Source organism: Tupaia chinensis, unplaced genomic scaffold (assembly GCF_000334495.1).
Source record: "Tupaia chinensis unplaced genomic scaffold, TupChi_1.0 Scaffold000085_1, whole genome shotgun sequence".
NCBI lineage: Eukaryota > Metazoa > Chordata > Mammalia > Scandentia > Tupaiidae > Tupaia > Tupaia belangeri.
The window spans coordinates 4242288-4262337 of record NW_006159547.1 but is presented as its reverse complement, the minus strand read 5'-3'; the positions used below and the strand labels follow the sequence as shown (position 1 = coordinate 4262337).

The 20050-nt window shown below is 36.6% G+C and overlaps 1 protein-coding gene across 1 annotated transcript in view; it reads right to left on the bottom strand.

The window, feature by feature from the left end:
* NAV3 (neuron navigator 3) overlaps positions 1 to 20050 on the bottom strand; it is a 688714-nt gene that overhangs the window by 187216 nt on the left and 481448 nt on the right. The window contains 1 exon segment of the mRNA XM_014585711.2: positions 19013 to 19128. Coding sequence (XP_014441197.1) covers positions 19013 to 19128 — 116 coding nt within the window.

The window sequence follows — 20050 nt, the reverse complement described above, 5'->3', positions numbered from 1 at the left end:
TTTAAAGAATGTGAAAAGAATATCATTACAATCAAGGGAAAGGCAGAGGTGAAGAAGAGATTTGTTCATACTGGCTCAAAAGAAATAGTGAAGAAGAGGACAAATTCAGAGAAGTGCTAAACTCAATATTCAGTATATTGGACTTATATGGTATGGAAGTTCTAGATTCTAGGGGATGGTAAAAGATGAGAAGTCAAGCAAAGACAAAAGTATTGAGATGATTTCTTTTGGAAGGAGGAAGAATGCAAATCATTGACCTGATATAAGTTCCTGGAACATATATCATGCCTCTATTCCTGACTCTCTTCCTTCTGGGATAGCTTTGTTTTTTTTTTTTTTTTAAGTTTATTTATTTCTTCCATGACAGAGCGAGAAAGAGATAGAGAGACAGCCACACAACAGAGTTTTCACACTGCAGTCAACCCCCAGTCTTAATCAGTAGGTACCATGGGCCCATGTACACACACACACACACACACACACACACACACTGTTCTCAGGGACGTCCCAGGATCTTTCCCACATAGGTCCAGGTGCATTATACTGTCATACTACTGCCTGGCCCCTCTGCGAGGAATCTTAAACTGTAATCAAGCAGCATCTCAACCACTTGGCAATGGGTATAATATTAAAATTGATATTTGAATTATATTCAATATATATATATATTTTTTTTTTTTGGAGAGATTTTCACTGTAGGGTGCGTGCGCTCGCCAGACAGACAGAGAGAGACATAGAGACAGAAAGCGAGAAATCACCCCCCAGGGGGGATAGTCACGCCGCAATCCCTTCTCCTCCATTCTCCTCTCTGGATCTTGGGCACGCATGCACACGCGCCCGGCGTGAGTTTTAAGCCAACGGGTCCGGGACACAAACCGCGGTCGACTACATGGGAGTCCAGCGACATAGCCATTATGCTAACTGCTGGTTCCCTCAATATATTTTTATATTAATTTTAAGAACATTGGAAATTCAGACATTCTGTTCCCCTACATAGTTTTTCACATCTACTTTATCTTTTAAATTTCTTTTTTTCCAATCCAACAGACATCTAAAATCTTTGGATTCTTCCCATTTAATCTATTGTTTATTCATATAGTTTCCCTCATGTCTCAGAATCTCCCTTCCTTGTTTTTTTTTTTTTCCACCATGACATCCACTCACGATGCCCACACCACTCATGACAATCGGACAAATGGAATTTTTCTCACAACACTTACTGAGGCAAGACTTAACTGCTACCTTATTCATGTCATGAAAGATAATAACCAAAGAAAATTGATTGCAGTAAATGTTTCCAGTGACCCACAAAAGGCAAGATAAAACTAGATGTACTTATAAACCCCCAAAGGACTGTATTGCACAGTCTGAAATATACTGTACATTTGTATCCAAATGATGTCTAGAGGCTTTGACAGGGAAAAGCACAATTGAAAAGGCCAAATATATAAGCACAAATAAACATTCAATGCTTAGTAGCAAATATAGGTTAGCAGGAAAATGCACATGAAAAATGTATTTAATCACAAAATTGTATCCCCTCCCACTTGCATAATATCAAAACTGAGTAGTATTCGTGGAGGATTCCTGTGTAGTAGGGGTGTCCACACATTTTTCAGAAAGATACATTTTTAAATTTTCTTGAGTTTTAAACACTGGTACAAACTGCTTTCTCATTGCTTGTAAGGTCTTCTGGATGAATACAGCACAAAATAAGAGGCTCAGTTTGGTGCGTTTGCATTACTTCTTAGTGGCAGATCAATTCATCTGTGTGGTCCTACTCTTACTTTTTGGGCTTTAACTATATGCATTGTGATTAACATGCCAGCCCTGTCATCTTTTAATAAGGAATCAAATTATATATAATGAACCTGATTCACAGAGAACTATATTCTCCACATCACCCATGTTATACATGTTATAATACCTCATTAACTGTGAGAATTAACCCAGTTTTGTCAATAATCCCAATAGTGATATGAATGAGAAGATATTTGAATTAAACGATTTAAAATGATCTGGTTAATACTGATGCTTCGGAGAGAAAAGTACCAAAACATGACCAACAGCTTTACAGTTACCATTTAAATATTCTCTGATATAGTTACAGCACATACTCTACTCTGCCTGATTTATGAGGACGTTGACTACTGAAGCACTGAACTCAAGGAACCCTGCCTAAAAACTAAGTTGGAAGAGGCCATTTTGAGTCATATGCAGCACCTAATCAAGCACGTGGCAGAAATGCTGAAATTCTTCTGTCCTGTGAGCTTGGATATATTCACCAACTTCACATGCAACATTATTAGGATAATGACATTGAAATGCTTCACTATCTGGGGGATATATGATTATTCATATCGTAGCTATTTAAATAAACTATTCTCCTTACTTTTTTTTTTTGCTTGTATTTTTGAATATTAGTAAGAGGGGAAAAAAAAACCTAGAGAATAATTGCATCAAGACAATGCATAGATGTTTCATTTGAAAACGATGGCATACAGACTCCTATTGCAGGCACACGCTTTAACAGTTATACTCCAAGTTATTTATGCACAAAAGGGCGTGTGTCAGGTATACACCCACTCATAGCAGGCTGTAATTTAGCAGAGCAACCAATAAACCTTGTCAGGGAACTGGACTGTGTTCCATATCTTTGAAAATACTTACTTAAGAAGTACTTAGAACAAGATAAATGCTATCTTTTTAAAGGCAACAGAGAAATATGATCTGGTTCTACATTTTCACAGGATCAAAAAAAAAAAAAAAGAAAGAAAGAAATTCGTAAAGATTAAGACTCCCTCTCGCCTTTGTGCTGCACACAGCTCCTTTATGAGAAGCAGTTGATCACAGAACTCACACAATGGTGAGGAAGTAAATCTGCACCTGGTATATGCAGATTTAGAAATCACTATTCTGACAACTGTGGAAACATTACTCTTTACAGTCAAACGGACATGAGAGATTGAACGAATTTGCCTCTGCTGCCTCTAAGCTTTCTTCTAAAGCTGATTCAGTAAAGGAGAAAAATCTCAAAAAATACCATGTAACAGGAGGATCTGCATTAAAAGTAAAAAATTCTGTGTTTAACATCATTTGCATGAATCAGAAACTAATAAATCATTGGCTAGGTTTAATTATTTTAAATTGAAGGAGCCCTTTGTAGAAGTCCTTTGTGGAAACATATTAACATAAAATATGATGTGGCCAATGGCTTAATATATACAGATTTTTAAAGAAGACACTGTAATGTGTGTGCATTTGTGTGTGTGTGTATATATATATATATATCACTGCATTTAGAAATAACAATAAAAATATACACATGATTGCTGTTTTGGGCAGATAGCAAAGCTGACATTTAAAGTTTAAATTAAAGTTCAATTACAAATCTGAAGAATCACCTGATATCTTCATATCTAGTGAATGGAAGATCATATCAGAAGTTAATACTAAAAGTCAATCATCAAAAAGGTCTAATTTATAAAGTATGAAAACAGTTCATAGTCAGCTACATAGTATTTTAAGTGGTTGTAATGTACATATGCAGAGCAATTTTTTGCCAAACATACACACATGCACACACAAACACACTCACACATAAGTAAAAGGCAACAGAGGGCTCTGGATTTCTGAAAGTGTTACTAGAACACATGGCATTTGACACAGAGGTATAAAAGGACCTGTCTATTTAGGTAGCACTGAAGCAGCAGTAGAAACTTTAATATACATTTTACCAGGCAGACCTTTCATCTTTCATTCTGTATTTGTGGTGAGGTCACCTTGAGGGAAGTTAAACAAGTTTTATTAATGACTAAGTAAAACACACGTGTGGATTCTAAAAAATAAAATGTTAACACTTATTTATAGACATCTAGAATGAATTAGACACCTGGCCAGTGATACCCGTGACAGATCACATTACCACCACTCAGCTTTACAAACAAACCAAAACAAAAAACAAACCAAAAAAACTTTCCACAAAATAAGGAATTCAAAGTTTTGTTGGTTAACTATATCTTTTTCAAAAATCAGTCTAAAGAAAGGAAGAAAGGAAGATATTTGACTAATGCAAATCATTTCCTAGGGAATAATGAAATTTCTGGAATTCCCATACACATTTTTTTTTTTTTTCAGGAGCAAAGTGGACTTACATAATAAGTCAGTGTAAAGAGCCTGTTCCAGATCCCCCAGCATTGTAAGGATCACATCTTCATCCAGGTGGGCCGTCCCTTCCCGCAGACAACTTTCTCCCTCTTCTTCAGCCCAGCTTCTGCTGATGCTACTTGGCTTGGAGGACACGTTTTCATCTTCAGACCTGCTGTCTTCATCACTTTCACCTTCCAAGCCTCTCCTTACAGACCAGTCCTCTAAATCCTCACTGACCGACTGGCTCCCCCCAGCAGGCAGGAGGCTCCAGGTTCCTGAGCCACTGCTGTGGTACAGGGACTGCACAGATCGCGAGAGGAACCTGGACAGCGAGCGCCTCTCCGCATAGTCGGATTCTCTCTGGCTGGCCTTTGCAGCATTTCCAAACCAGTTGGAAATGCGCACAGTGGGTCTCCTCTCCCTCTCACTGGTGAGGGACAGATTGGTCAGGGATTTCTGTTTCTGAAGACAAGCTCCCTTTCTCCTTACGTCTTTGCTGCGAAACACAGAGAGTTCAGCAGGACGCTGCATGGTTCTTCCAGTGGCTTCTTCTGTTCAGTTGGACTTCATGTTGGTTCTCTATGCTGTCACGGCAACTGGCCTTTTGGTTTTAATTCGCCCATGCACTTTGATAAAAACTCAGGCTTAAACAGTCACAGAAGATGTTGGAGATAGCGTACATATAAGTATATACCCACAATTTAGCTTGCCACATCATTTTACTCATTAGCAGTACTTACAAACATTTGGCTTGAATATATCTGTAGCAGAAAGAGTTCACCAAAGACTCTACTCCAGCTGAAAAGTGGCCCACAGAGCCAACTACGTTTTCCCCGTCTTCATCCAATCGCATGTCTCAGCACGATGTTGGGTCCACATTTCCCTCTATTGCTTCTATGTTCCGAAAGGTAAGGTAGTGAAGCACCAGCAACAGCTTTGGCTTTTTCCTCCTGCATCTGACCAGCCCTTAACTCATCTAGGTCTGCAAACCTTTACTCTAATGAGCTGACACAGTACAGCAAGTACAGCCTCCACATGGCAGCCTCGTCAGAGCAGAAATTAAGCACCGAAGCCCAGCCCTGCCCAAGCGTCTAGCATTTTAGTATTCCACCTGCATTCTCAGATCTATGGCTCTTCCTTGCTGCTGCAGTGGATGCTGCCGGCTGCCATGGCAGCAAACATCCTGCTAAATTAAAACAGAGACACGGGAAACGGCTGTCCAGCCTAGAATGCCACAGGTTTCAGAGCCGAGCCTGAATGAGACGCTAAGCTATTAACCCTATGCACATTTAAATGACTGTCAGCCACCCAGACTCTGACAGGGACACACACACACATGCATACACACACACTCACATACACAATTCACACTCCCCGATGCCGCGAATGACAGACTAATTCTCTAGCTGGAGACAGCTGAAGCAGGCAGATCTGCCTTCTGAATGTGGGGATTTGTGCTGTAAAAGCACAAATCAGATTCAAGAGTGTAAAGGACCTAAAAAACGGAGCATGACACTCTCCACTGGCTGAAAGATAATGCTTTAAAGGGAAAGACTTCACTTTGTCATTTAAAGAACAAAGTCAAGGGCTTTTTACTATGAAGCTATTTAGTAAAATTCTAAGGTGACAATAAATCTCAAGATTTCTTCCTTCCTTCTGTGAAACTGTAGCAAAATTATAGCACAAAAGATTTTATTTTTCTCCAATATTTTGATTTGAAGCACACGATTCAGTTTATGGTCAAGTGTGTAGAATGTAATGAAATGATGTGAAGTAAACAGAAAAGCATATTATAGCTGTTGATAAGCATTTTTCCAATTCTATTTCATAAACCTATCAGAACATAATTAGCTCTTAATTTTTAATATTTTGACAAAAATATAAAACCTAGAAGACAACTTTCTTGAGTTTGTCTTGTATTGGCTGTGTACAGTATACCACCACCATAAAATTCTGATTATATGAAAGATTTTTTTTTTTTTTTAGTTTTGTTATAGGACTTGTCCATTGGCCAGAAAGAGACAGAGAAAAAGAGAGAGAGGAAAAGTGAGATATCACCCCTCAGAGAGGAGGGCCAATCCATTCTACTCCATTCACCTCTCAGGATCTTGGGCATATGCTTACTTTTTTTCCAGCTGCCAGGTCTGGAACTCGAACCTCAGTCAGCCACATAGGATTCAGCCACCTTAAATATCAAACCACCCACTAGCCCAATCTAAGGAAAACTTTTAAAAACGAGCATAGTATAGGCCATGAGTACCTTTGAGAGTTAAGGAGAAAAACAGTAAAGAAAAACTTTTGTGGATTTTCTGCCTACAAATATCCATTATTAAAAGGGAAAAATACATAGAAATATTAAATTATTTTATCCAAGTTGATATGTAAGTCTTCATAATTTTCAAACCTAGTAAGATAAAAATAATTCTGATTTTCCATCTGCTATTGCTAATTTTAAATATGGGAAATGCCTAAGCTCTTAATTGTATAAATTAGTATTATAATATGCATTGCCCATATCCTTACACATGATAACAACTTACTTTACAAAGTTCATTATTTCTGATATTCCCACTCAAGGTGGATCATACTTAAATCTATTTTATGGACATGTGTAATAAATTAGATAGAAATAACAGCAATTATTTATGACAGAATTTTGCAATAAACAAAAAACCTGTGGATTGTAAATATTGCTTCTCAGTTCTACACTCTTTGGGAATTAATTATATCTCATTTAATTATGCTTAAATTAAATGAGAATACAGATGTCAGACCATTGAACAATTATGTCAGATCATTGAACAAATGTCAGATCACTGAACAATTTTGATACTATAATCATAATTTTGTAAAATCATATTTTAAAAAGACTGGTGTTGGCAGGGGGCATGGTGGTTGAGGGTGCTGGATCCCCACATGACTAACTGCAATTAGAATGGTGGACCTGGTGGTGGCTTGCTTTCTTGCTTTCCCTTTCTCTTTGTCTCTCTCTCTGGTCAAATTAATAACAACAACAACAATAATAATAAATGGAATTAAATAAATAATTCTTTTTAAAAAAAGACCAAAATGCCACTTTTCTTGGCATTCCAAAACTTATTCTTCCTTATTTTGTTTCCCAGTGAATTTTCAGGTTGTAAGACCCAAGTGAAATTGAAACTTGCTGAAGTTATGAAGCTTTAATTTGTTTGAGCTATATATTACACTAGTAAACAGCAGTGTACTCTAAAGCCCCTTTTTTTTTTTTTTGGAGAGATTTTCACTGTAGGGCGCGTGCGCTCGCCAGACAGACAGAGAGAGCCATAGAGACAGAAAGCGAGAAATCACCCCCCAGGGGGGATGGTCACGCCGCAATCCCTTCTCCTCCATTCTCCTCTCGGGATCTTGGGCACGCACGCACACGCGCCCGGCGTGAGTTTTAAGCCACCGGGTCCGGGACACGAACCAGGGTCGACTACGTGGGAATCCAGCGACATAGCCATAACGCTAACTGCTGGTTCCCTCTAAAGCCCTTTTCAGAAAAAAAAGAAACCTCAATACTTTAGACATCAAAAAAGTTGACATATATGTCTATAGATGAATGCAGTAATGATAACTTTTCAATACAGGAAAGTACTCACTACCAATCAGTTTAAATCAGTGATTCTCTTCAGATATTCAGAATTACCTGGAAGGCTTAGTAAAACAGGGTTTGCTGGACTCCCACGCCACAGTTTTTCATTCAGTAGGTTTGACAGGGGCTTTAAAATGTATTTCTAATATGTTCAAAGCTATTGCTGGTTCTGGGACTCAAGGGCTACTAGGTTGAGGTTATTGGTTCTCAATTGAGGGTTGATTTCTCCTCTAGGAGACATTTGGCGCATCTGGAGATGCTTTTGGTCATCACCATGGGGAAGTGTGATGGGTAACACCTAAAGGGTGGAGGTCAATGACGCTGTTAAACCTCCTATAAAAATGTAACAGCACCCTAGAATTATGCTTTTTATGTCATTCCTGCCAAGGTTGAGAAATTCTGGATTAGACTAAGTTATACTGCATATACAAAAAAAAAAATTAGAAATTTGAGACCAGTAGATGGCGTAATGGCTTACTGGACTCCCATATATTCTACTGTGGTTCAAGTCCCAGATCCAGTGGCTTAAAACACACCTGGCATGTGTGCATGAGTGTTCAAAATCCTGAGAAGGGAATGGAGGAGAAGGGATTTTGATGTGGTCATTCCCTCTAGAGCTGATATCTCACTTTCTGTCTTCCTCTGTCTCTCTGGTGAGTGCACATACCCCATAGCAAAAATCTCTCTTAAAAAAAAAAAAACAGAAATTTCAGTGGCATTAAAAAAAAAAAAAAAAGATACACTTTGGGGCTAGTGGCATAAAAAAAAAAATACACTTTGGCTCATGTTATCTCTTCTCTGTTAGCTACCAAGTACTCTCTATTCTAAGATCCATGCTGTAAGATCAACCCCAGCCTGGGACATGTTGATCTCATGACAAAAGGGAAGAAATGATGAGATACTGGAACAATGATTTTTTTTAAAGGTTTTTGCTATAGGGTGTGTACACTCGTGGGAGAGAGACAGAGACAGTGAGAGGGAAAGTAAGAAATTCCTCCCTCAGAGGAGATGGCCACAAGACAATCCTGTCTCCTCCATTCTCCTCCTGGGTCCCTAAGCATGCACACACTTAGACCCAGTGTGATTCTCAAGCCATCAGGTCTGGGACTTGAACTATGGTTGGCCATGAGGGAGCCAAGGTCTTAACAAGTGCACCACCTACTGGTCTTGGAGCAATGATCTTTAAACCTCCTCCTCAGGAATGGCCTATGTCATTTTCCCACTCATAATTCATTCATCAAATTAAATCACATGGTCCTTCCTGATTCAGTGGGGCAGGAAATAAAATTCTCCTGCATGGGTGAATCCAGGAAGGGTTGGCTAAAATCAATGACCATAGTAAGGAGGGGCTTACGTAGAGGATCCATAAATATTCTGAAGAAATTTCCTTAATCAAAAGGATTTTTTTATTTGCTTCTTTTCTTTTTTAGATTTTTGCCATAGGGTGCCTGTGCCCACCAGGAAAAGACAGAGTACGAGGGACCACCCATCAAGGTGGATGGCCATGTCACAGTCCCTTCTCTACCATTATCCTCCTAGGATTATGGGCATGCATGCACATGGGCCTGGTATGCTTTTTCAGACACTGGACTTGTACTTGAACCATGGAGTTGGCCACGTGGGATCTGGTACCTTAATCACTGTGCCACCTGCTGGTCCAGTATGTTTATTTAAAGATATTGTTATCAACTTATAGATATAGGAGTTTGCCCTTGAGGTTTTATCAGTCTATAAGTCTACCTGGTATAACCATGGCTAACTCACTTATCGATTCTCTACCGACAGTTATCCCTGCTTGCTTTAAGTGTATGTTTACACATGGATGCATTTATGCTTATTTGTACTCACACATATAAATATATACTATTCAAGGTGTAAGAGGAAACCTCAGTGCAAACAAGAAAAATACACCCAGTTAATAGAAAAAAATTAAATCATTCTACTTTTGCCAAGACCTAAGATAAAGTATAGCTACTATGGTGTGCTGAAAAGGAATGCTTTTTAGCTCTTTTGTAAATGAAATTACAATGCGATTATTTAAGTAAAAGATCTAAAGTAATTTGAGTTTTCTGAGCTAGATCTTCTTGATCTTTGTAAACATTCAAGGAAAAGGTAACTTTAGCTTTTAATTACAAAGATCTTAACATGTCTGATTTTTTTAATGTATATTATTTAATGTATAGTCTGATAAGTTGGAAAAAAACACACACAATCATTAGTTTATCCTTCTGTTTAAGCTAAATTCTTCTAAAATGATTTTCCAAAATTGCTCAATTATTTTAATATTACTTTTTTTTTTAACAAATGGTGTGGCAGCTTCAGAAATATTGAGTCAGTCTGGCATCTATCAACATTTTTTAGTTGAATATAAATTCCAGAGAAAGGTCAAAACAAGCATTAAACAAATGTCATACATGTTGGTAGATAGCCTTATGAAAAAAGAAAAAAAGGCAAGTGTGAACCTATGTAGAAAAAAAATTCTTAAAACCTTCTTAAATACAATGGGGTTAAAATGTAGGTTTACTTTATATTTGTCAGGATCTCTTGGCACTTGATGGAAGGGATAGCCTCTGGGGACCATTTTTTTTTTTTTAATTTTGGTCAATAAACCTAAGATAAAACCCAAATCAAAACAGTAAAAATTGCAGCATCAGTTCAGCCAGTTTTATAATACTGAAGCTATGACATAAATTTTAGAGGATGGATTAGAAGGAATAAGTTCACTCGTTGTCACAAATTACACAATACATTTTACCTAACCATACTAATTATTAGAGGCTGGTCCTGGGTCCTAGTGGTTAAGAGAATGTGATCCCACAAGGCCAAACAAGGTTTGAATTCCGCCCCTAAAAGCTTGAAAAATAAAATACGCATGTGCATGTGGGCATCAAAACTTGACAGGATGGATAAATGGAGAAGGATATGCAGCAGGACCCCAACCCATTGTGGGGTACTTTCTCCCTCTCTCATAGTCTTTCTTTGTTTTTGATAAGTGCACATGCTCTCTGGTAATTAAAAAACAAGTTATTGGAATCACTATCATTGGGTTGGTAAATATCCCGAGAGTTCCCCTTTGAAAAATATGATAAACAAAAGGATATTTGAGTAATATACTCAAAGATTTTGGAGAGTATAATTAAAGACTTACAAGATCTCCAAATTGCAAAATTTTTGAGCTCTCTTATATGTCATTTTCATTGTGTCACTCACTTCTGTTTATTTTTTATACCAGAATGATATTCACACTAATATGTAATTAAATAAAACATTCACTACCATTTAATAACAAAAATAAGTTTTTATAATTTCAAGTGAGTAATTGCATTGATGAAAATTTGAACAGCTATCGTCACTAACAAACTTAGTGAATCCTTCTAACATATCTGTAGTATAAACCATTCAAGTTTGCTCCTTACCATTATCTTGAATCTTTACATACCACACATCTTGTGGGCCATGCAATAGACGTGCTTTTCATGTTTGTTTAAGCACACCAAAAATTTGTTCTCAGGTAACATAACTGAAAATCACAGGGAATTGGAGGAGTGGTAGTTTCAAAGATGCATTATTTAGAGACTCAGATATTTGCTACAGTGACTTTGCCTTTCTTTTCCTGCATTAGATTCTGTTTCCTCCATTTGTTCCACTTGAGGGTAAAGTTAACTGTGGCATTTAGCTTTATTTTTATTAGCTTCAGATCTAGTGAACAAAGAGCATCTCAGGAGAAGTCTAAGCTGGAGTCTCACTTGCTCTTATTGAACTAGATTGGGACATAAATACATTCCTGAAACAGTCATTGTGGTAAAAGAATTAGTTGCTCCGGTATGTTCTACATGGGTCAATTTCACTTGGATCATATAAGCAGAGAATTATGTTCAAAGAAAATTGAAGTGCTATTATTAAAACATGGAGCAATGGATATCAATCAGGTAAAACTACATCATAATTTCAAGGTGAGCTTACTACGTTGTCAAAGATATTTAATCTATAGTTCTCCTAACTTACCTGAACCCTTTCTAGATACTGTAGGTGATTCTATGTTTTTATATTACTTTTAAGTCCCTCATTTTATATAGGCTCCAAATATTCCCAAAACGTAAATCTTACCCTGCTAAGACTAACTTATCAGCGTTCTGGATCATAAAGGCCACCTCACATTGGGAGCAGGGCAAAATTATTCCTTCTAAGGCCTCCACACCAACCATGAGCAATAAGAGCCCACCAATAGCAATTGGCTGAAATTTAGGGTTATAGGAAATTGGTGAGTTGCCAAGACCCCAGTGGGTTTAGAAAAAATACCCAGTTTTACAAACAGAAGTTAATGAAATAACAAGGTAAGAAGAATATTTTTTAAAAATAATTCTCATGAGTTATCTCTTTCTGTAATATTATTCTCCAATTTCTTCATCCATTAGAATTCTGCAGTATACATGGCTGATATTCTTTAAGTCCTATTACTTTTACAGTTAAACCGCTTGTTCCCACATGTCCATTACTTCACTTATTTGTGGTATTAAAGTTTATCTATTTGTCTTTTGAGAGCTCACATCTTAGTCATATTTGTTCTCTCAACATTTGGAAAGCCTGAAAGGCATAAGATAATAGGGAAGAATAATATCCTATCTCACAACATATCTGTGAATTTATTAAGCATCAACACAGTAAATTTACAAAAAAGACCTCCAAAAACAATTCACACAGCTCAATAATGGTAGAGACCAGAACTCATTTTTTTTTTTAAATTCTCAGAACATTTTACTTCCTCCATCTCAAATTTTCTTGGAAGGGATACTCTGTGGGCCAGTCTAAACTAGGACCTGGCAATCAATTAAAGTGCTTATGTATGCTGTGGTTTCACTAACGGCCAGAATATAGCAGCAAGAAGAGAGATAAAAAAATAAAAAGACCTGTGGAAGGGGTGGATACTCTGAGAAAGTGAAGGCATTGTTAATGTAGGAAACATATCATGAGCTTTAGACTTCTGAAAGGCTCATTTTTTGAAGGTTTCTTGTGTTATTACATATTTATTCTTGTTCTTTCATCCATTTTTTTTCACGTCCTTTTAAAATTCCAGCTCATCAGGGAGCATTTCTAGACTCCTAATATTCCTTCTACATAATGATTAAATCTTTTTATCCTCATATCCTTTGATTATTCAGTGATGATATAATTAAGTTTTATTTTTATTTCCCATTTATGTCGACACTGCAGTGGAGTGTTAGCCACCTTAAATTCACTGTGATCATTTTCTGAATGTCTTCCAAAGCCAAAGGAATAATTCTTACTCTCCTGTCCATGGTTTCCTTTTGAAAATTATTAGGTTCCTTCCTTACTATTCTTATTTCTATGATATATCCATTATTAATTCAATCTAATTTAGACACATCAATTGGGTGGCTAATATATATCAACCACACACTAGAATTATATCCATTCATATAATAGACAAAAGCAGAGATGATGATAAGTGACTGAGTTTGGATATATTTTGAAAATGCAATTATTCAAGCCTATCTAAGTCTACTTAGTACCTTAGTTCATGTAGCGAGTTAGATACTGAATTATCTAGAATTGATGTAGTGTCTAAATCTCTGAGAGGAAATAGCAAGAGTTTAAATACTGAGACATACTTTAAAAAATTGATTCATATATACAACTTATTTCTGAGTTTAAATAACAAATACCTGTAGAGCCAACAAGATATTCTAATGGATTGGGCATCAGGTGTGAGAGATAAAAAGGAGTCATGGGGCCAGCAGATGGTATGGTGGTTACATCCCTGGACTCCTACATGGCTGACTACAGTTCAAGTCCCAGTGGCTTAAAAATCATGCTAGGTGCATGTGTGTGCATGCCCAAAATCTGGGAGGAAAATGGAGGAGAAGAAATTGTTATGGCCATCAGCCTGGGAGGTGATTTCTCACTTTCTCTGTCACTGTCTCTATGTCTCTGTCTCTCTGGCTAGTGTAGACACCCTAAGGCAAAAACCTCTTTAAAAAAAGGAGTCATGAATTATTCTAAGATTTACAGGTTTGAGCAACTAGAGGATGAAATTATAATTAGCCAAAATGTAGAAGTCTCAGGTGAAGAGTTCAGAAGGGTAAACATTTTATTTGTTTCTTCCCTAAGTGAAAGAGACAGAGAGAGAGAGAAAGAGAGACAGGTAGTCCTAGTAGGTTCTCATGCGATGATACACCCCCAGCTTCAGCCAGCCTTGAATCATGGGTATATGTCATGCCCTGTGTTAAGGTCTCCAGATGTGAACCCAGAACCTCTTCTGTGAGTCATCCTTACAGAGTATTGCATTACCACTGCTTACCTATCTAGTCTTGGAGGAACAGAATTTTTGATAGTAATATCAGGCATTTAGTTTGGAATATAATAGTTTGGAAGTTTCTATGCGATATTCAAAGGAAGAAAATGTATAAACAGTTTGATATATAAGTCTGGAGGGGAGAGCAGAGGACTAGAGAAATATTTGTTGGTCACTAGTACATAGGTGAACTTTAAAGCGATGAAATAGTCTTAAATATAGTATAAATATACTATATTTAAATATATTAAATATTAAACATCAAGCAGGCATATGTAGGTAAAGAAGTCCAAGGACACAGATCAGGATCATTTCAATTAAAAAAAAAAAATTCAGGGAGCAAATATATTGCCAGAAAAAGAGACCAAGGAGGGAAAATAGTAGGGTTTGAGGAAAACAAAGTGAATGTGATACTCTGGAAACCTACGAAAAAGCGATCTCAGAAGACTAGAGGATGCTGAGAGATGAAATAAGAACTGAGATTGAGATTTGAACTTAGTAATGTTGACATGAATAGCAACTTCAAATATGAGTAGGTTCAATGGAGAAATGGAGTTAAAAGCCTAAATACAATAGGTTTAGGAAATAAGGAGAAGAGAAAAAATAGAGACTGTGATTGAGGACTACGCTTTGTAGAGTAGATTGGAGAGTATGTCATAAAGAGGAAAAGATAAATGAAAGAAGTACTTGGAGAGCAAATTAGGGTTAATATAAATTATTTAAAAATTAAGATTGGAGATCAGATGATGGTATACTGTTGGCACAGCTGGTCCCTATGATATGTTAGTTGTTCCATTAACTTTATTTTACAGACATTTACAGGGAGGGGACTTGGGTTTGCATCCTAAGATCTCTCTGAGCATACAGGGCATGGGCACCCATGTTCATTATCTGGCCAGCTGACACTGAGGGTGAACTGTGGCAATGAAAATCTTGTAAGTGCCTCTCTCTATGTGTCTCTTTCTGTCTGTCTGCCTCTCTCTCATGGAAGAAACAAATAAATGCATTTTAAAAAATTAAGATTGGTGAGATGACAGGATCCCATAGGATAAAAGTATGATTTAGTGGACAGGGAGATAATAAAAGATGGAAAAAAGGTAATCCAAGAAAAGGCAGTGTAAATCTGTATTAAGTAGGTATAAAAGCTATACTTGGGTAAATGTGGTGGCAGGAATTCTGAATTCTTCTTAGTGCTTTTTCAGTGAAATAGACATCAAGATCATTAATTAAGAAAGGATGGTATAGGTTCTATCATTGGTCTGAAAAATAAAGTATAAAATTGTCATTTAATAATTTGAGAAAGTAAACACACCAGAAAATTATAGAATGATTGCTAGGTGTCAAATATTCATTTGAAATTGGCTGTCTTGAATGTAAAGTAAGTCACATCAACATGTGATGTGTTTTCCTCCTAGTTCATTCATTACTGATAGGGAACAGGTAGAGAGTTGGATATAACTAGATCTGTGACTTCATCAAATGAGCACAATGAAATGACAGTGGGGCAGAGAGTTAAACAGATATAGTAATACAATGGGAAAATTGCAGTTAGTTACCACTGAAATTTAGCTAATTAAAGGAGGAATAAAGAATGTACAGAATTTAATGAGAGACACTAAAAAGTCCTGCAATCAATGAATTGGATATACTACTCAAATCTTTGGTGGAGTTGGGGAACAAAAGGAAAAGCTTTGAGAAGATAAAAGGTTTTAGTCACTGAGACTAGCAGGTGGCATGGCAGTTAAAGCACCAGGTTCAAGGTCTATACCTGGCAGCTTGAAAAATACTATGCATGCTCAAAATTCTGAGAGGAGAATGGAGGAGAAGGGATTGTGACATGGCCATCCCCTTGAAGATAATTTCTTTTTTTTTTTTTTTTTTAGAGACATTTTCGCTATAGGGTGCGTGTGCTTGCCAGACAGAAAGAGAGAGACAGAGAGACAGAAAGTGAGAAATCACCCCCCAGGGGGGATGGTCATGCCGCAATCCCTTCTCCTCCATTCTCCTCTCGGGATCTTGGGCACGCATGCACATGCGCCCAGCATGAGTTTTAAGCCACTGGGTCCGTGACGCGAACCGCAGTCGACTACGTGGGAGTCCAGCGACATAGCCATTATGCTAACTGCTGGTTCCCTGAAGATAATCTCTTAATTTTCCTCTCTCTCTGGTGAGTACACATGCCCTACAACAAAACTTACAAAAATAAGTAAGTAAATAAATAACTAAAGGTTGTAATCAGAAGTAATGGGGTGCATAAAAGTAAATTTAGAGAGAAATTATAGTTTACGATGATGCCCAAATCTAGGGTGAAACCATTTGTCCAGATTTATTGCAAGGCTAGATGATTAGAGGAGAGGCCTGGGTATTGAAAGGATCATCTATGTAAATATTAAGGATCACTAAAAAGTAAGTTAGGAATTGTAATGGTCAGAGTGTCAGTGATCCAGAAGCTAAATTTATAAATCAGAGGAAGATACAATCTCACATCTCTGTAATAGCCATCTTTTTATCACTGGCCTACTAGTAAATCCTCATCTAAATCTCCTCAGTTACAGCACTCACTTTAGAACTTTCTACCAATAAATAAATATCTTTTTCTCATGAAATCTTGTTTGCATTAAGATACATTTTTTTTCTACTTCACTAGATGCTAATTTTATTTTTTAAAGTTTGTTTACTTATCTTTTCCATGATAAAGAAAAAGGAAGAAAGTCATTCCCAACAGGATCTTCATTCCACTATCTAACCCCTGCCTTGGCCAGCATGGATCATGGGCACGCACAACCAGTGTATACAGAGAACCAAGGACAGTCCCAAGTGGCTCTAGTTGTTCGTGTTGTACCACTGTCTGGTCCTGGTTTATAGACTAATTTAAACAGATGTTGGAAAGAATGAATCAATTATGTAAGCCTTTTCATAGTACTTGTTTACTATTTTTTTCCTTTTATTACATTCTTATCTAAATCGCAGACTCCAATCTACTATTCTATATAAACAATTCATTACTGCTGCAAAATAATGTACTTTCAAATACATGCACTACGTTAAAGTCTAGATTGTGTTGTACTGTTAATTATTCTACTAGAAAACATCAGAATATTAAACAGAACTATTAACTGAAGATGTAAAAAATAATCCAATGGGAGGCAGAATGAGAAATGATAAAAAATCAAATATGGATAATTTATTTAATCTGATATATTTGGCAGTAAATTAATTTCAGAAAAATAATGATCCTTTATAAAATTCACATAGAAATTACAGTTCAATAGTTTTACTGAATTTATTTTTTCATTCAGATGTGAGCTCTAGTACTGCAAAGGGATTTATGTTAATGGAAGATATTCACATATAAAGAAATACATGAAGCATGCATATCTTTGTGCTATAGTAGTTCATAAAGTATCTGATGATAATACATAGGGTCACTCTGATCCACGGAACTTTATAAAGCTATAGAAAAGTCAACATTCCCCCCCTCCCAAGTATTTTTAAAAAACTGCCAATACTGTCCCCATAGCTGTAACTTGGCATTATCATTCCTACCCATTCCATTCCCTGAACTGGCCCTTTGTTGAAATTTCTTCATGAAATCTTGAATGCCTAATGATAAAACTCATGTGAATGTTTAAAGATACCCTTGGGATATTGTTTTATCATGTAATATCCACCGAAAGACTCTAATAATATCTAATGCTCACTGAAGTATGCTTCCAGTCTGCTGAAGCGGGAATCTTTCTTAACCTCCAAATTTGTGTTTACTTTAGTAAGTTTCAGAGCAATACTTGTACTTGAGTCCTTAGAATTCCATAAGAACTTTAGTATATTTAGTTTTAATTTGCCAGAGGGGGCATATTTTCACCAGAGAGAGAGAGACAGAAAGAAAAAGTGAAAGATAGAAATCACCACCTCCTCCATGAGGATTGGTCCCATCGCAATCCCTTCTCCTCCAATTCTTCATCCTGTCGGAATTTAGAGCATGCAGGCATACATGAATGGATGCCTTTTGAAGCTACCACAGCCAGGATTTGAACCATGTGGTCAGCCATGTAGAATCTAGTTCCCTCAACTACTAGGTCATGAGGCTGATCCTATGATTTTTTTTAGAAATAAAATAGTTCTTTTAGGGTTTTTTTCCCCCATTGGTTTTAGCTGTGAAGACAAAAAGACTGAGCCAAAGATTTATTGGGATGCCAGACATAACTCTACTTTCATACATTCTTATATTTAAGAAACAGATAAAATCTTCTCAAACTCTCTCTCCCCTTAGGAGAAGTGTATTTTGCCAAGAGGTTACTTGGTTCCTTATGAATATAAATCTCTATATAACAAAATTACACCAAAGACCTTCTGTGTGCTTAGTCTTATCTGGATCCTAGGAAAAATACATTGTGATAAAGCTCTAAACTCTATTATATACTGAAAAATCTAGTAAACTGTCTGGGGTATATATATTTTTCTAATATTATCTATATTTATATACTATTTCCCAATTAGATTTTTTTCCCCAGAATCCAAATTTGGATTCACTCTATGAAAATATTCCAAATAGTACAGAATTTAAGACAGAGTAGTTTGGATTAGCCATGGAAAATTTACATTGACACTGATCTTTATATTTTTTTTAAATCTTCAAATATATCCAAAAGCTCTTTTACTAGAAGAGTCTCCCAGTTTTCTGTTATTATACTGAACATGACTGAGGGCAAAATAAGTTATAGTTTAAGCTTCTGAAAGCAATATCATTCTTTACAGAGCAACAAAGACATAATCCTAAATAGAATAGCCAAATATCTAAGAGTCTCTGAAGCATGAGACGTACACAGTTCATTTTTGCATAAAAATCCAGGATAGCACAAATATGATTAAATAAAAAGACTTACAGAGAGATCATAAAAATCCTGAGGTTTGACCTACCCGTTAATCAGGGCACTTACCAGATATCTCCTCTAGGCACTGCTTAGCCGTCTTACTATATGATAAATCCATTTTAGTAGGACTGGTACATGAGTCAGCAGATGGCAAAGAGGTCCCTTCATTCTCTGAATGTGCTCTGAAATGAACCAAAAAGACAGAAGCAAACAGCAATTGAAGTTACCAATGACTCAACAAAGTGGAATTTATCTAGTCCAAGAAGAAATAAATTTAAGTGTTCACTGAGGTAATTGTTTCTTTGTAGTTGGGATGTTCTAGAACTGTATATTTATAGAAGTCTGTTAATTTTCATATATAATCCAAGTGGGAATGCCATATTAAATCTCATTTCTTAGACTTTTCTAAATTTGAAAGTTTTTAACAACCAATAGTTGATTATATTTTGCAGGGCCAAAAATTTTGATAAAGATCCAACTTGTCTTGCTGTTCCAGAGAAAATCTGGCCAAATTATGTTCTTGAGAGAATCACAAAAGCATTGAAACCACACCTAATTTTTTTTCCATGAAATTCCTACAAGATATATTCTAAAGTACAAAGTTTGAGTAAAAACAGTAAATTTGTTCTGAGCTATACACATCATTATTATGGCTTCATTACCATGGATTTCAGAAAAATTAAGATCAATCTTTGGTATTACTAAGTTTTAAATTATTTGTTTTATATTTATTTACTTGTGATTAATATGTAAAGAATAGGTCTAATTAAACCAAACAAAAAGTTCTCAACAAGGGAATGTATACTTTTATACTCCAAACTTCATGCATTGTTTCTTCATTTTATGCACAAGGAAACATTATAAGATGCTTTCTTTCTTGATGCAATTTGAGAGTCTACATATCTTTGACCCAAATCATTAAAAAAAAAATTACAGTGTAGGGACCAGCAGTTGGTGTAATGGCTATGACACTGGACTCCCATGTAGTTGACCACGGTTTGAGTCTCAGACCCGGTGGCTTAAACTCACACCAGGTGTGCGTGCATGCGTGCCCAAGATCCTGAGGGGAGAATGGAGAAGGGATTGCTGCATGGCCATCCCGGG